Genomic DNA, 18,242 nt, shown 5'->3' with positions numbered 1-18,242 from the left:
CCGGAGAAAACCCACACGGTTAGTGGGAATGTACAAAACTCCGCACAGACAGCACTGTGGTCAGGATGGAACCCGAGTCTCTGGCGCTGTAAGGCAGCAACTCTACTGCTGTGCCACGTGAATACATGGTTACACAGCCCTCTACACTTCAGCGTCTCAAACATTTACTGGCAGTGTCCCCAAATATAGAAGAATAACTTGTATCTGTGTTCTGTGCCTGTCAACTCCATACCCATGAGGATAGCTTGCCTCCCACCTAGTGCCTTATCATTTGTGTCAAAGTCAGAACTGAATGTACTCCAATAGACTTGAGTACTCTGCAATAGGTCTCTGACAGGAAAACTTAGTTTTAGTTTAGAGATGCAGCATGGAAACAGGCCCTTCGGCCCACCGGGTCCATGCTGTCCACCGGCCACCCGTTCACACTAGTTCTATGTTATCCCACTTTCTCATCCACTCCCTACACACTGAGAGGCAATTTACAGAGGGCAAATAAACCTACAAACTCTCATGCCTTTGGGGTGTGGGAGGGAACCCGCATGGGCATAGGGAGAACGTGCAAACTCCACAGACAAAGAGCACCCGACGTCAGGATCGATCCCGGGTCTCAGGCGCTATGAGGCATCAGCTCTACCCGCTGCACCACTGTGTCGCGCCAGTTTTTTTTACAGGAACTCAAAAGCAAGGATCTGCCACACAGCCGCTGAACCACACAGCCGATCTGAATTTGGCCTCAATCCTTGTCTCTTCCTCAGACAGTCAGCCTTTTAGGTGGCACGTCATGTCACAGACAACCAGGATTGAACAAGATGGAGCATCGCTTGTGGTACAGGTCGCCCCGTTACAGGATGTGGAGGCTTTGGAAAGGGTTGCAGAAGAAGTTTACCAGTATGATGCCTAGATTAGGACCCCATGGGATGAAGGACCATGCTGTGTCTCTACACCAAACTAAACATAGAAAATGTGGCATCCTTGACAAAAGACAAGCATAAATGGGCAACACCCAGAGGCAAAAGGAAGTGCCCCAGACCTGTTATACTATCACCCACCATCTGTGCCCCAAGCAAAAAATCAATTAATCAATCAACACTTTGGTTTTATATCAATCAATCAAGACACTTACCGGTGAAGCACTGGTTTGTATAACTTGCACGGGGGCTGCATGATTTACAGGCATTGATTGTTTTGGCACTACTATTGACGGGGGTTTTGTTGCAATGGCTCCAGTCATAGGCTGCGACTTAATAACATGGAGAGAGTCATTAGAACCTGACACGATTGCCCAGCTATGTAATGAAGCTTTATATTTCCTCAATAGCCATTAGTATTACAAATCCATAAGCTGTAAAATAAAACTCACAACCCAGTCCTGGGTAGAGAATGCCAGGGCAGTATTACTTGCCCACCCAAACCCAAATAGCTTTTGAGAAGTTAGCTGGGAGCTGCCTTTATGAACAAAAGATAGACACAAAGTGCTGGAGTAACGCAGCGGGTCAGGCAGCATCTCTGGAGAACATGGATCAGTGATGTTTTGGATCGGGACCATTCTTCAATCCGATTGTGGGGGGTGGGGTGGGGGGGAGGAGTTGCCTTCTTGAATGACCGTAGCCCTTGTGGTGAAGTTATGAAGGGATGAAGGGCTAAATCTCTTAGCATTCGGACAGGTTCACGGATAAGACGGTTTAAAGGGATTTATTCACAAAATGCTGGAGTAACTCAGCAGGTCAGGCAGCATCTCAGGAGAGAAGGAATGGGTGACGTTTCGGGTCGAGACCCTTCTTCAGACTGGATATAGATACGAGCCAAACGCAGGCAGTTGGGACTAGTGCGGATGGGGCATGTTGACGGCATGGGCAGGTTGGGCCGAAGGGCCTTTTTCTGTGCTGTGTGACTCTATGACTCAAAGTCATGATAGTGTCCAACACACACAGTCGTTCAATTGTTACAACATAAAAGGAAGCCATTCGGTCCATCAAGTCTATACTGGCTCGAGATCAATTGTGTCACTGCCGTTGCACAACAGCATTGCAAGTTTGTGTGCCCATCTATTAGCCCGAGGGGTCCAGACCCAAATTTTCTCCAATCCGTTCTCCAGATATGCTGCCTGACCCGCTGTGGTACTTCTGCACTGTCCTTTTTTGTAGATCAGCATCTGCAGTTCCTTGTTTCTATATAAAACAAGATTAATCAAGACTCAAGATTCAAGAGTGCTAATCGACTCTGAGAAAGGGTCCAGACCAGAAAGGTTGCTTATCCATTCCATCCACTTCCTGACAGTAAAGTTACTCCAGTACTCTGCCATTTCAAAAGCTGTATGTGTGGGGAGGAACTGCAGATGCTGGTTTAAACAAAGACAGACACAAAAAGCTGTAGTAACTCAGCGGGTTAGGCATCATCTCCGGAGAAAAGGAATTCATTTGTCCTAAGTACCATCTATATCTCTCGAAGGTATTTATTCACAAAATGTTGGAGTAACTCAGCAGGTCAGGCAGCATCTCGGGAGAGAAGGAATGGGTGACGTTTCGGGTCGAGACCCTTCTTCAGACTGGCAAGTCTGGGACCCTTCTTCAGGGAGACCCTTTGGGTCGAGATCCTTCTTCAGACTATATCTCTCGTCTCCCTTTCCCCTGACTCTCAGTCTGAAGAAGGGTCCAGGCCGAAAACATCACCTATCCTTTTCTCCAAGGATGCTGCCTGACCCGCTGAGTTACTCCAGCATTTTGTATCGGTCTTCCTTTCAAAAACCGTGTTTGATTCAATCTGCACCGAGTTCACTGGCATCGAAGAACAGCTTTCAGCTATATTCATGCTGTAAACCAGTCATCAACCTTGCGCCCCTCTGTCAAATCTCCTCAATCGTCTGTCTTGGGGTAAGGGTGAATTGTACAAAAGGGACGGGTTGCACCTCAACAGGCGGGGGACCAGCATTCTGGCAGGCAGGTTTGCCAATGCTACACGGGTGATTTTAAACTAAATAGTAGGGGAGGGGAGTGGGTGTGTCAAATGGGATAGACAAGGATGGAGTTGGAGGGAAAGAGAGTATAGGAAAAGTCAAGAAAGACCCCAGAATTAACGGGACAGAAAGCTCACGAAGGGATAGGAGAGAATGGCCAAGTGTAATAGGGATCGATGTGAAAGGTGAGATAAGCAAAGCATTAAAAGTACTGTATATGAATGCGCGAAGTATAAGAAATAAAGTGGATGAGCTTGAGGCTCAGTTAGAGATTAGTAGATATGACATTGTGGGGATTACAGAGACGTGGTTACTAGAGGATCGGGACTGGGAACTGAATAGTCAGGGTTATATGTCCAAAAGAAAGGACAGGCAGGTGGGCAGAGGAGGTGGGGTAGCTCTGTTGGTGAGGGGTGAAATTCAGTCCCTTGCGAGGGGTGATATGGGGACTGACGATGTAGCGTCACTGTGGATAGAGTTGAGGAATTGTAAAGGTAAGAAGACACTAATGGGAGTTATCTACAGGCCCCCAAACAGTAGCCTGGATATAGGGTGTAAGTTACACCAGGAGTTAAAACTGGCATGTAACAAAGGTAATGCCACTGTGGTTATGGGGGATTTCAACATGCAGGTGGACTAGGAAAATCAGGTTGGTTCTGGACCGCATGAAAAGGGAGTTTGTAGAGTGCCTCCGAGATGGATTCTTAGAGCAGCTTGAACTGGAGCCTACCAGAGAGAAGGCAATTCTGGATTTAGTGTTGTCCAATGAACCAGATTTAATAAGGGAACTCCAGGTAAAGGAACCACTTGGTGGTAGTGACCATAATATGATTAGTTTTAATCTGCAATTTGAGAGGGAGAAGGTTAAATCAGAAGTGTCAGTGTTGCAGTTGAACAAAGAGGACTATGAAGGCATGAGAGAGGAGCTGGCCAAGGTCGACTGGAAAAGGATCCTAGCAGGAATGACGGTGGAACAGCAATGGCAGGAATTTCTGAACATAATCCAGAAGATGCAGGATCATTTCATTCCAAAGAGGAAGAAAGATTCTAAGGGGAGTAAGAGGCAACCACGGCTGACAAGGGAAGTTAGGGATGGAATAAAACTAAAAGAAAAGATGTATAAGATAGCAAAGAGTAGCAGGAAGCAGGTAACTTTCAAAGGACAACAGAAGGTAACAAAACGGGCAATACGGGCTGAAAAGATAAAGTACGAGGGGAAGCTGGCCAAGAATATAAAGGACAGTAAAAGCTTCTTTAGGTATGTTAAGAGAAAAGATTAGTAAAGACAATTCTGGGGTCTTTCTTGACTTTTCCTATACTCTCTTTCCCTCCAATTCCATCCTTTCATGCTGGGGCAGCAACTATTTACAATATATATTAATGATTTGGATGATGGAATTAGAAGTAACACGAGCAAGTTTGCAGATGACACAAAGCTGTGTGAACTACAAAAAGGATGTTCAGAGGTTGCAGAGTGACTTGGACAGGTTGAGTGAGTGGGCAGATGCATGGAAAATGCAGTATAATGTAGATATATGCGAGGTTATACACTTTGGCGGCAAAAACAAAGAGGTAGATTATTATCTCAATGATGTCAGATTAGGTAATGAAAAAGTGCAACAAGACCTGGGTGTCGTTGTACACCAGTCACTGAAAGTAAGCGTGCAGGTACAGCAGACAGTGAAGAAAGCTAATGGCATGTTGGCCTTCATAACTAGAGGATTTGAGTATAGGAGCAAAGAGGTCCTTCTGCAGTTGTATAGGCCCCTGGTGAGACCACATCTGGACTATTGTGTGCAGTTTTGGTCTCCTAATTTGACGAAGGATGTCCTTGCTATTGAGGCAGTGCAGCATAGGTTCACGAGGTTAATCCCTGGGATGGCGGGACTGTCATATGAAGAAAGATTGGAAAGACTGTGCTCGTATTCACTGGAGTTTAGAAGGATGAGAGGGGATCCTATTGTGACATATAAAATTATAAAAGGACTGGACAAGCTAGATGCAGGAAAAATGTTCCCAATGTTGGGGGAGTTCAGAACCAGGGGCCACAGTCTAAGAATAAAAGGGAGGCCATTTAAAACTGAGGTGAGAAGAAATATTTTCACCCAGAGTGTTTGTGGAATTCTCTGCCACAGAAGGCAGTGGAGGCCAATTCACTGGATAAATTTAAAAGAGTTAGAGCTCTAGGGGCTAGTGGAATCAAGGGATATGGGGAGAAGGCAGACACAGAATACTGATTGTGGATGATCAGCCATGATCACAATGAATGGCGGTGCTGGCACAAAGGGGCTAATGGCCTCCTCCTGCACCTCTTTCCTATGTTTCTATGTTACCAAAATCCCTCCTTCCTGGTACCATCTTGTAAACCTGCACCCATCTCCAGGCCCTTCACATACATCCTCGAGTGCTGCTGCCAGAACTGGAAGCAACACTCCAGTTACGGACCCACCACTGGCTTATATAGTTGAGACAATTTCCCTGTATTTGTGCCATTTCCAAATGCCAGGCACTCTCGCCTGCTTTACAAACTACTCTCTCATTACGCACTGCCCCCTGCTGACAGCATCCAAGAAGTGCCTGAAATAACCAAGACCATTACATTTTTTATTTCAAAAATAAACTTTAAGCAGAATTTAATTTTTTTTTTAAATATATAAATATTGGGGCAGCACGGTGGTGCAGTGGTAGAGTTGCTACCTCACAGTGCCATAGACCCGGGCTCGATCCCAACTAGGGGTACTGTCTGTACGGAGTTAGTACGTTCTCTCTGTGGCCACGTTCTCCGGGTACCCCGGTTTCCACCCACACTCCAAAGACGTACAGGTTTTTAGGTTAATTGGCTTTGGTAAAATTGTCACTAGTGTGTAGGATAGTGTGAGGCTACCGAATTACTAGTCGGTGCTAACTTGGAGGGCCAAAGGGCCTTTTTCCCCAACTAAACTAAAACAGAAACGGTGCAAAAACTCTACCTACATTCTCAGTGTCTATACATTCAGTAGTGTCATACACATGTTCACATCTGTCTTTGAACAAAAACCCTTTGCCGTACGATATCCCTTCCCTTGTTTGAGGTGTATCCCCACCACACTCTGCCCCCAATTTCCAGCAGGGGGAGGACCTTCGACCTAGTGTTGGCTGCACCGAGCTTCGCTGTGTCCCTCAGCACATACACCTGCACTCTGGAATGGGCCAGTCAGCAATGTTCCCTGATTAGTTCGTTAGTTCGGCTTATTGTCACGTGTACCGCGGTACAGTGAAAAGCTTTTGTTGCGTGCTAACCAGGCAGCGTACATTACAATCGAACCGTCCAGTGTACGGACACACGATGCAGAGAATAACGTTTAGTGTAAGATAACGTCCAGTAAAGTCCATCAAAGATAGTCTGAAGGTCCCCAATGAGGTAGATAGTAGTTCAATACTGTTCTCTAGTTGTTGGTAAGATGGTTCAGTTGCCTGATAACAGCTGGGAAGCAACTGTCCCTTAATCTGGAGGTGTGGGCGTTTTCACACTTCTGCACCTCTTGCCAGAGGGGAGAAGAGAGAAGAGGGAGTGGCCAGGGTGCGATTCATCCTTGATTATGCTGGTGGCCTTGCCGAGGCAGCGTGAAGAGGAGATGGAGTCAATGGAAGGGAGTTTGGTTTGTGTGATGGTCTGGGCTGCATCCACCATTCTCTGCAATTTCTTGGATGGAGCTGTTCCTAAATCATGCTGAGGACCCCAGACTGTGGTCATCCCCCACAGAGCCTTGGCGTTAGCTGCACAGAGCTCAACGAGTCCGTCAGCACATACTCTTGCAGTCTGGAATGGGCCAGTCAGCAACATTCCCTGACGGACATCTCGCTGTGCTGGGAGACCAACACGTTTCACGAAGTCCAAAGAACGTCTTTCACAGATTTAAACTTTGCAAAGACAGTACTGATCAGCGATCACCCCATACACAAACCTAGACACTCGGGACACATTTACAACTCAGAGGGCAATTAACCTACAAAACTGTACATCTTTGGAGTGTAGGAGGAAACCGGAGCACCGGAGAAAACCCACGGTCACAGGGAGAACATACAAAACGCCGCATCTGTAGCCAGGATTGAACCAGGATCTCTGGCGCTGTAAGGCAGCAACTCTACCGCTACGCCACTGTGCCGAGTTGATGAACTTCCAACAGCACTGATGTCCGTCTCCAAATATGTCCCTGGGAACAGCCCGTAAATCAGAGTCCTCTCCTCTCTTATGGAGCTGTTCGGGATAAACCGTGACGAGGACTGCATCCTTCTCCAGACCTTCTTTCCAAATCCACACTCTGCAAAGAGGTGGCCAACTATTTCCTCTCCACGAACCCTTGAATCGCCTGGACATGGAAGCCAATGGACCCAGAGAGATGGTGATTACTGCAGAAGGGTACCATCAATGAGTTGGGCTGAATGGCCTGTTTCCATGTTGTACAATACCATGCCTACCATTTAAAGATTTATACATCTGTATTCCCCATTCCCTACATTCCTGCACAAATGTGCCAGTTCGACTAACTGGTTGAGATTTAGGTTTCTTATTGTCATGCTTACTGAGGTACAGTGAGAATATTTTGTTTGTGGGCTATCTAATTAAATCTGAAAATACTAAACATAGCACAAAAAGTAAGGAAATTTGTGTTTGGTAGATTATTTCTTTGTTGTAACAATGCTTCTTGGCAATAAATCTTATACCGTTGGAAAGCCTGTTTATTTCCCTTTTAAATGGTGCCACATTTGTAAGGAACATGCATTTGTGGGATGAGCAGCAGAGCTGAGTATATGGGTTGTGTCCATGACAAATTTGCCAAATCTTCTCTGCCAATGCCAAACAGCTTATTCTGCTGTTGCTATTGACTCTTGTTTTGAGCTTCTGGTACCCCCAGGTGCTGACAATCAGGTGCCTGATTGGCACCTGTTTGGCAGCATCTGTGAGCATGGGCCCTGCTACAATGGTCAGTAGGTGTCTGCCCCAAGAATCGGCATGCAACGTTTGACTGATCTGGATAGGGCCCGTGCGATAGGGCAACTTCAAGCTGGTGTTCCGCAAAACCAAGTTACGGCATTATTTGGAGTGAGCCCTAGTACCATCTCCAAAGTGAAGGCCAATTTCCATATAACGGGGGATGTCAGAGACAGGCCGCGAAGTGGGCGTCCCAAGAAGACGACACCCGAAGAAGACCGTTTCCTCTCCCTGTCAGCACTTAGGATCCGTAGGCTGTCTTCTACAGATTTGCAGTCAAGGTTTGCAGGACGATATGGCCGACGGCTCTCTGCCCAGACAATTCGGAACAGACTGCACGCAGCCGATCTCCGGTCTCATAGGGCTGCCAGGAGGCCTACCATGACTGCCCTTCACTGTCAGGCCCGTTTGCGCTGGTGTCGGCAACACGTGCACTGGAACCTGAACATGTGGAGGAACGTTATGTTCAGCGATGAGTCCAGATTCTGCCTACGGCAGTTGGATCATAGGGTCAAAGTGTGGAGAAGACGCGGAGAACGCTATGCTGATTGCTGCACCGATAGAGTAACATCTTTTGGTGGAGGCAGTGTGATGGTGTGGGGTGGCATCTCCCTCACTGGAAAAACGAGGCTTGTCATCATTGGAGGCAATCTCAATGCAGAGAGATATCGAGATGAGATTCTGCAACCAGTGGCAATCCCATATCTCCACAGTCTGGGACCAAACTCTATCCTCCAAGATGACAATGCTCGCCCCCACAGAGCAGGGTTTCTCAGAGACTACCTCCAGAATTTGGGAGTGGAGAGGATGGAATGGCCTGCCAGCAGTCCTGACCTCAACCCCATTGAACACTTGAGGGATCAGCTTGGGCGTGCTGTTCGTGCCAGAGTGACCAACACAACCACGTTGGCTGACTTGCGACAAATGCTGGTTGAAGAATGGGATGCAATCCCACAACAGTGTGTGACCAGGCTGGTGACCAGCATGAGGAGGAGGTGCCAGGCTGTTGTGGCTCTGTATGGTTCTTCCACACGCTACTGAGGCTCCTGTTTATTAAATGAATAAATTGTTAAATTGCCAATATGTCTTGTTTCTTCAGACTTCAATCATCCAATCCACCAAACATCACCGAACAAGAGTCAATGGCAGAATAAGCTGTTTGGCATTGGCAGAGAAGATTTGGCAGATTTTTCATGGGCGCAACCCACATACTCAGCTCTGCTGCTCATCCCACAAATGCATGTTCCTTACAAATGTGGCACCATTTAAAAGGGAAATAAACAGGCTTTCCAACGGTATAAGATTTATTGCCAAGAAGCATTGTTACAACAAATAAATAATCTACCAAACACAAATTTCCTTACTTTTTATGCTATGTTTATATTTTAAGGTGAGAGGAAAGATTTAGGAGACCAAGAGATAACTTTTTGTTTAGATTTAGATTTAGAGATACAGCGCAGAAACAGGCCCTTCGGCCCACCGGGTCCGCGCCGCCCAGCGATCCACGCACACTAACACTATCCTACATCCACTAGGGACAATTTTTCCATTTGCCCAGCCAATTAACCTACAAACCTGTACGTCTTTGGAGTGTGGGAGGAAAACGAAGATCTCGGAGAAAACCCACGCAGGTCACAGGGAGAACGTACAAACTCCGTACAGAAGGCGCCCGTAGTCAGGATCGAACCTGAGTCTCCGACGCTGCATTCGCTGTAAGGCAGCAACTCTACCGCTGCGCCACCGTTTACACAAAGGGTGTTGGGTGTATAGAATGAGCTGTCAGAGGAGGTAGTTGAGGCAGGTACTATCGCAACGTTTAAGAAACATTTAGACAGGTACATGGATAGGACAGGTTTAGAGGGACATGGGTCAACCGTAGGCAGGTGGGACGAGTGTAGATGGGGCATGTTGGTCGGCATGGGAAAGTTGGGCTGAAGGGCCTGTTTCCACGCTGTATCATTCTATGACAATACATGAAGACTATCAAGCCAAACAAAAGTGCGACAGGTGGAGCAAATAGAACGATATCAGAGTATGCAGGAAAAAACTGCAGATGCTGGTCTAAATTGAAGGTATAGACATAAAATGCTGGAGTAACTCAGGGGGACATGCAGGATCTCTGGAGAGAAGGAATGGGTGACGTTTCGGGTCGAGACCCTGCTTCAGTCTGATTATCGTTGCCTTTTGCCTATCTTCCATTCATTTCCCGTCAGTACCATCTACATCTCTTGTTCCCTTTTCCACTGACTCTCAGTTCAAAGGTCTCGACCCAAAACATCACCGATTCCTTTTCTCCAGAGATGGCTGCCTGACCCGCTGAGTTACTCCAGCATTCCGTGTCTGTCTTTGGTGTAAACCAGCATCTGCACTTCCTCTCTACACCCTACAGCCGACCGTCCTGTCTGTATACACCAATCCCACTTGCCCACATTTGGACCATATGTTTCGATGTCTTTTGGATTCAAATGCTTAATGTAACATTTCCACAGTACATTTCTCACCTGCACTAGAGTGATGCGCTGTGGTAGAGAGTTTGTCTGGATTGGAGCTTGCAATTGGTTTGTGTGCTGGGCACCCGGTGGCTTCATTTGATTGGCAACGGTCTGCGTTCGAATTGTCTGTCAGAAGACCCAGGGAAATACAAAATATTAAAGTAGTTAACAACAGAACAGTACAGCACGGGAACAGCCCCTTTGGCTCACAACATCTGTGCCAAACATGATGCCGAGACCATCTTATCTGCATGCACGGGATTGGAGAAGAGGGAGCACCCGGGGTGAGACAGGTCCTTGGTTACACTGGTGGCCTTGCCAGTGTGAAGTATAGATGGATTTACACAATTAGAAGTAAAAAAAACACAAAATGCTGGAGGAACTCAAGTGTGCCAGGCAGCATCTGTGGAGAATCACATTGCTTCTGTCCATTGAACATAGAACAGTACGGCACAGGAAGAGGCCCTTTGGCCCAATGTCTGTGCTGAACAGGATGCCAAGACTAACTCATCTGCCTAAACATAGCCATATCCCTTCATTCCCTGCATATCCACATGCCTATCCAGACCATATCTGCCTCCACCACCATCCCTGCCAGCACGTTCTGACCACCCTCCGTGTTTAAAAAAAAAAAAACGTACTCAGCGCATTTCCTTTAAACCTTGCCCCCTTCCACCTTAAAGCTATGTCCTTTATCCTGTGTCTGTACACTGCGGATGGCTTGATTGCAATCATGTGCTATAGTCCTTTAATTGACCGGATAACACGCAACAAAAAAGCTTTTCACTGTACCTCGGTGCACGCGACAATAATAAAACTAATAATAAATAAACTATACTATCTCAGCTTTGTTATTTCCACCCTGAGAAAAAAAGGTCTGAACGTCTACCCTGTCATAATAATAAATGCTTCTCAGGTCTCCTCTCTGGACTCGGGAAAACAATCCAGATCTGTCCAACCTCTCCCTGTAGCTAATACCCCCTAACCCAGTCAACATTCCGGTAAACCTCTTCTACACCCGCTCCAAAGCCTTCACACCCTTCCTGTAATCGGGCAACCAGAATTGTGCACAAACTCCAAATGTGTCCGGAACAGAGACTTTGAACTGCAACGTGATTTCTAATTAGTGGTAGAGTTGCTGCCTCACAGCGCCAGAGAACCAGGTTCGGTCCTGACCACAGGTGCTATATGGAGATGCAATAAGGCTGCAGGGTGACTTGGACAGGTTGTGTGAGTGGGCGGATACATGGCAGATGCAGTTTAATGTAGATAAGTGTGAGGTTATTCACTTTGGAAGTAAGAATAGAAAGGCAGATTATTATCTGAATGGTGTCAAGTTAGGAAGAGGGGATGTTCAACGAGATCTGGGTGTCCTAGTGCATCAGTCACTGAAAGGAAGCATGCAGGTACAGCAGGCAGTGAAGAAAGCCAATGGAATGTTGGCCTTCATAACAAGAGGAGTTAAGTATAGGAGCAAAGAGGTCCTTCTACAGTTGTACCGGGCCCTGGTGAGACCGCACCTGGAGTACTGTGTGCAGTTTTGGTCTCCAAATTTGAGGAAGGATATTCTTGCTATTGAGGGCGTGCAGCGTAGGTTCACTAGGTTAATTCCCGGAATGGCGGGACTGTCGTATGTTGAAAGGCTGGAGCAATTAGGCTTGTATACACTGGAATTTAGAAGGATGAGGGGGAATCTTATTGAAACATATAAGATAATTAGGGGATTGGACACATTAGAGGCAGGAAACATGTTCCCAATGTTGGGGAAGTCCAGAACAAGGGGCCACAGTTTAAGAATAAGGGGTAGGCCATTTAGAACGGAGATGAGGAAGAACTTTTTCAGTCAGAGAGTGGTGAAGGTGTGGAATTCTCTGCCTCAGAAGGCAGTGGAGGCCAGTTCGTTGGATGCTTTCAAGAGAGAGCTGGATAGAGCTCTTAAGGATAGCGGAGTGAGGGGGTATGGGGAGAAGGCAGGAACGGGGTACTGATTGAGAGTGATCAGCCATGATCGCATTGAATGGCAGTGCTGGCTCGAAGGGCTGAATGGCCTACTCCTGCACCTATTGTCTATTGTCTATTTCCACCATATATAATTCTGTTATACTCTGTAATATTGCTTTCTCTGCGCTGATTGACAGGTTGAAGGGTAAACTAGACCTTTGGAGAGGTTTACATTAATTTCTTTGTTGAAGTCAGCAACTTGTTGAATAACATTCCATGTCTGCGTGTGTTTCCTCCCGCATTCCAAAGATGTGCAGGTTTGTAGGTTAATTGGCTTCTGTAAATTGTGTAGGATAAAACTAGTGTATGGGTGATTGCTGGTTGGCGCAGACTCAGTCGGCCAAAGGGCCTTTTTCCACACTATAGCTTTAAACTAAAACTAATGCAGGTATCCTGCTGCAGCACTTTTAGTTTAGTTATACAGTGTGTAAACAGGCCCTTCGGCCCACCGAGCCCGCGCCAACCAATGATCCCTGCATGATTAACACTACCCGACACAGACTAGGGACAATTTACAATTATACCAACCCAATTAACCTACAATCAGTCTGAAGAAGGGTCTCGACCCAAAAAGTCACCCATTCCTTCTCTCCCGAGATGCTGCCTGTTCCACTGAGTTAATCCAGCATTTTGTGTCTACCTTCAATTAACCTACAAACCTGTACGTCTTTGGAGTCAGGGAGGAAACTGAAGCACCCAGAGAAAACCCACGCAGTCAAGAGGAGAGCATACAAACTTCGTGCAGACAGCACCTGTAGTCAGGATTGAACTTGGGTCTTTGGTGCTGTGAGGCAGCAACTCTCCCGCTGCGCCACCGTGCCACCCATAAATTATAAATCACGTTGCGGCTCAAAGTCTCTGGTCAGGCCAAGCCCCTGTTGCCACGCTGTATCTCTGAAACTAATGCAAGCATCATGTTGCAGCAGTTGAAGATGCATCAGGAAAATCGTAAAGGCCTTACCTGCACGTTGGAGATTCGGACAGTGTGAGTGGTACCGGGTGCAGCGGCAGAGGTGCTGCCGACTCTCTGTGCCTGTGCTTGTGCTCGAGCCTTGGCCTGGGCCTGGGCCTGAGCAAAGGCCTTCTGTGGAACCAATACCAGCTGCCCATTGTCACTCCGCACAAGGACCATACCTGCAACGACAGCGCAGTTGCACAACGTTAAATGCCACAGTGGTGTTGACAGTTCAAAAGTCATCCAAACAAAAGCACAGATTAAAACCGCGTGTGCCAACGTATACCATGCAAACAAAACATCTGCAGCTCTTTGTCTCTCCATTTTGCTGTTGCCCTTATCTGACAAGCAATTACCAGACTGTCAAGAGAAAAAGCATAGGCCAGCATCCACCTACCCATTAAATGCGATCAATAAAAATCAACAACCTTGAATTTATGTAGCGCCCCCTGAACATTTCCCTATCACAGCTTGGTTTGGAAACAGCTCTGGCCATGATCGCAGGATATAGTAGAGTTGTGGATATACCCCAGTCCATCACACAGAGCAGACTCTCCACCGTCGACTCCATCTATCTACACTGCACACTGCCTCGGAAAGCAGCCAACATAATCAAACCGGGATCGAGTCCAAGGATGGGCCCCCACACAAAACATCGCCGAAACGTGTTCTCAAGGATGCCGTCTGACCCAGAGTTACTCCAGCACTCTGTGACATTTTTCAAACATAAACAAAGACTGTCCCAACCCGGTCATTCCTTCTCTCTGCTCCCGTCTGTCAGAAGGTACCGAAGCTTGAAAGAGCGCACCACTTGATTCAGGTAAAGCTTCTTCCCCTCTCTGATCAGACTTCTGAATGGTCCTTCCATAAGCTAGGGCACTGTCCGATTCACCTCTACCCCATTGCTGACATTGGACCTTGTCTCTGGAACTGATGCACTACAATGCTGAGAACTATATTCTGCACTCTGTATCTTCCCCTTTGCTCTACCTATTGTACTTGAGTTTGACTTGATTGCATTTATGTACAGTATTATCTGAGCTGTTTGGATAGCATGCAAAATTAGGCTTTTCACTGTACGTCAATACACATGACAATAATAAAACTAAACCTAAAACATCCCAAGCAGAAGCAATTAGAAACTTGTAAACAAGGACACCTTAGGTTTAAGATGAAAACTGGAAAATTCCTGAAATCATTGGAAACTGCAAAGTGACATTCTGTCCATAATCTCTTCTTTTTCTACAGGGCCACTGACAGCCTCATTTTCAAACCTCTACTTTCCCTTTCCTCTGACTCTCATTCTGAAGGGTCTTGATCCAAAACACCTCCTATTCATTTTCTCCACAGATGCTGCCTGACCCACTGAGTTACTCCGGCATTTCATGTCTGTCTTCGGCCAGGATTAGATTGATGTCCCAATGAAAGGATTCACTGTGTCTATACCAACTAGCGCTGGGACTCTACACCACGTCCACAGGCCACTCAACCCACCGTCCATTCCGACCATTGATCACCCGTTCACACTAGGTTTGTACTCGACATCCACATCCCCCGCATTCACTCCCTGCACACTCGGAGTAAGTCACAGAGGGCCAATTAGCCTACAAACCCATATGTCTTTGGGGTGTGGGAGGAACCCGGAGAACCCGGAGGAAACCCACGCAGGCACGGGGAGAACATGCAAACTCCGGAACACACAGACAGTGCCCGAGGTCAGGATCGAACCCAGGTATCTAGTAGAGAGGAAACAGCTCCACCAGCTGCGGCATTTGGTCAGCATTGACTGGTTGAGTCGAAGGGCCGTTTCTATGCTGTGTGTCTTTATGAGAAACATTTTAACCAGTGAACAGTAGGAGGCCCCAACTTTAGTTTTAAGAAATGAAGCCAAACAGGTTGATGGAATGTCACAGTATACTTTTTTTCCCCTGGAGAAAACAATTTGATTAGTCAGCATAATTATACAGCATATATATGGGGCATTGCTTTAGTGTGAGATGGGGACAGGATAATGCAGATGTTCTTGCGATAGGAGCAGAATTAGGCTACTCGGCCCATCGAGTCTACACTGTCATTCAATCATAGCTGGTCTATCTTTCCCTCTCAACTCTCCGTAACCCCCGATACCCGTTCTAATCAAGAATCAGTCAATCTCCGCTTTAAGAATACCCATTGGTTCAGGCTCCACAGCTGTCTGTGGCGATAAGTTCCACCAATTCACCGTCCTCTGACTAAAGAAATTCTTCCTTACCTCCTTCCTTAAGGCACATATTTTTATTCTGAGGCTCTGAACTCTGGTCCGAGACTCTCCCACTCATGGAAACTCCTCCACATCCACTCTCTCCAGGCCTTTTAGTTCAGTTTATTGTCTCGTGTAACCAGTCAGCAGAAAGACAATACACAAGGGTCCGAGTTGGCACCACGGAGGCGTGAAGCGGGTCGATGGCGGCGGTTAAGCCTCGCGACGAAGGGGCTTTGGCGGTGAAGCTTCGCGGTCGATGAGAGCGTGGAGGAACCGCGGTGAGGTGAAGAACAATGGAGGACCCAGCGTGCAGAGACCACCGTGTGGGAGGAGGTGGGAGAACAATGGACAATGTGGGGGGATCAATGTGGGCCCAGCCTGGGGGAACTGTTGTGGGGAGCAGGCGTGCTTTGTAATTTTGTCAGCACCATAGGTGGCTTCTATTTGTATACATTGTGTATGCAAGCAAAGAACCTCACTGTGCCTAGTCACGTGACAATAAAGTATTCCTATTTCTAATTACAATCGACCCATCTACAGTGTTTAGATACATGATGAGGAAATAACGTTTAGTGCAAGATAAAGCCAGCAAAGTCCGATCAAGGATAGTCCGAGGGTCACCAAGAGGTAGATAGTAGTTCAGCACTGCTCGCTGGTTGTGGTAGGACGATTCAGCTGCCTGATAACAGCAGGGAAGAAACAGAATCTGGTGGTGTGTATTTTCACACCTCTGTAACATTTGCCTGATGGGAGAGGAGAGAAGAGGGAGCGGCCAGGGTGCAACTCTTCCTTGATTATACTGCTGGCCTTGTCAAGGCAGCATGAGGTGTAAATGGAGTCAATAGAAGGGAGGTTAGTTTGTGGCTGCGTCCACAATTTGCTGCAATTTCCTTGCGCTCTTGGGTGGAGCTGTTACCAAACCAAGCTGTGATGCATCCCGATAAAATGCTTTCTATGATGCATGTGTAAAAGTTGGTGAGAGTTGTAGGGGACATGCCAAACTTCCTAAGCTTTCTAAGGAAGAAGAGGAGTTTGTGTGCTTTCTTGGTCATTGCTTCAATATGGGTGGTCCGGGAGAAGTTGTTGGTGATATTGATTACTATGAATTTGAAGTTTTGAACCATCTCTACTCCGGCACTGTCAATGCAAACTGGAACACGTGTACCACTTCGCTTCCTGAAGTCAATCACTATCTCCTTTCACTATTTGGCAAGTCTCATTGAGGTGCTCCCTCATCCTTCCAAACTCCAGTGAGTACAGACCCAGAGCCGTCATGCTCGTCATATGTTAACCCAATCATCCCCGTAATCATTGTCATAAACCTCTTCTGGACCTTCTCCAATGCCAGCAGATCCCTCCTCAGATTATGAGGCCCAAAACTGCCTTATAATATCTCACCATCAAATCCATATTTTTATATTCTGGTCCTCTCGGAATAAATGCTTACATCGCATTTGCCTTCCTGACTACCGATTCAATTCGCAAATTTACCTTTTGAGAATCCCGTACCTGTACTCCAAAGTCCCTCTGCTGTCAATTTCTGAATCTTCTTCCCAGTTAGAAAATAGACTATGCCTTTATTCCTACCACAAAGATGCATGACTGTATACTTTCTTGCACTGTAATCCATCTGCCGCTTCTTTGCCCTCCCAATCTCTCCAAGTCCTTCTGCTTTCTCTACGCTGCCTGCCCCTCCACCTATCTTCGCCTCATCCGCAAACCTGGCCACAAAGCCTTCAATTCTATCCTGAAACGAACTTACTGACGTATAACTTAGAGTACTAGTCACTGGCACCCAACCAGAAAAAAAGCCCCCTTTATTGCCACTCTGCCTTCCGCCATCCAGCCAACTTGCTATCCATGCTAGTATCTTCCCAATTATACCATGGGCACTCATCATCTTTAGCAGCCTCACATGCGGAACCTTATCAAAAGCCTTCTAAAAATCCAGGTTAAAGAAATCCACTGACTCTCCTTTGCTTATCCTATTTACTTCCTCGCCCCCCACCCCTGTATGTCCCTCTCCCCTCCCACATTCCCCCCCTCCCACATTCTCCCCTCCCCCTTCCTCAAATCCCTCCTCCTCTCCCCCTCCAACCCTTTACCCCACCGCCTCCCTACCCCTTTCACGTCCCCCTCCCTACCCATCACCTCAATACCCTTCCCGCCCCCTCCCACCCTTCCTTGCCCCGTCTCTCTCCCCACTTTCCCTCCCTTAATTCCCTTCCCCAGTCCCCATTGCTCCTCCTTCGCTTCGCTCTCCACTTACCCGCCGGCACCTGTAGACTCTGTAGGACAGGCACCGAGGCCCGAGCGACGGTGGGGGTGGGAACGACCGCGACCGCGGCCCCGCCGTTGAGCAGCGTTGCCGCCGGGGGAGGAGGAGGTGGAGGCCCCGGGGGAGGAGGCGCGGCGCCTGGAGAGCCCGGGGCGGGCATGGCGGGGCCTCGACACTCGCCGCAGGGCTCAGGCAGCCGCCAGCCTCTCGCCCATGGCTACAGCCCCAGGGAGGGAAGACTACGGAACGGGAGCGAGGCTTGCTGGGCGGCCCATAGCCTGGACCTCGGGTGATTCCCGTCCCTCGCTCACGAAGCCGGCCATCGCCACACCGCCATCTTTGTACCGGC

General features: G+C 47.5%; 1 protein-coding gene across 2 annotated transcripts in view; it reads right to left on the bottom strand.

Annotated features, from left to right (window-relative positions):
• The window catches only part of LOC144592850 (transcription initiation factor TFIID subunit 4-like), a 76,877-nt gene extending 58,635 nt beyond the window's left edge, over nt 1-18,242 (bottom strand). Inside the window, exons 1-4 of one of the 2 annotated variants that reach the window (XM_078398007.1) lie at nt 17,885-18,242; nt 13,380-13,552; nt 10,427-10,543; nt 1,124-1,240 (exon numbers count right to left, since the gene is read on the bottom strand). In XM_078398007.1, coding sequence (XP_078254133.1) covers nt 1,124-1,240; nt 10,427-10,543; nt 13,380-13,552; nt 17,885-18,053 — 576 coding nt within the window. In that variant the 5' untranslated portion in view covers nt 18,054-18,242. The remainder of the gene's footprint in view (nt 1-1,123; nt 1,241-10,426; nt 10,544-13,379; nt 13,553-17,884) is intronic. The other variant, XM_078398008.1, reaches the window with a different exon arrangement.

Source organism: Rhinoraja longicauda, chromosome 4 (genome assembly GCF_053455715.1).
Source record: "Rhinoraja longicauda isolate Sanriku21f chromosome 4, sRhiLon1.1, whole genome shotgun sequence".
NCBI classification, from domain to species: Eukaryota; Metazoa; Chordata; class Chondrichthyes; order Rajiformes; family Arhynchobatidae; genus Rhinoraja; species Rhinoraja longicauda.
Note: the sequence above shows the minus strand (reverse complement) of the source record. Positions and strands in the feature narration are given on the sequence as shown.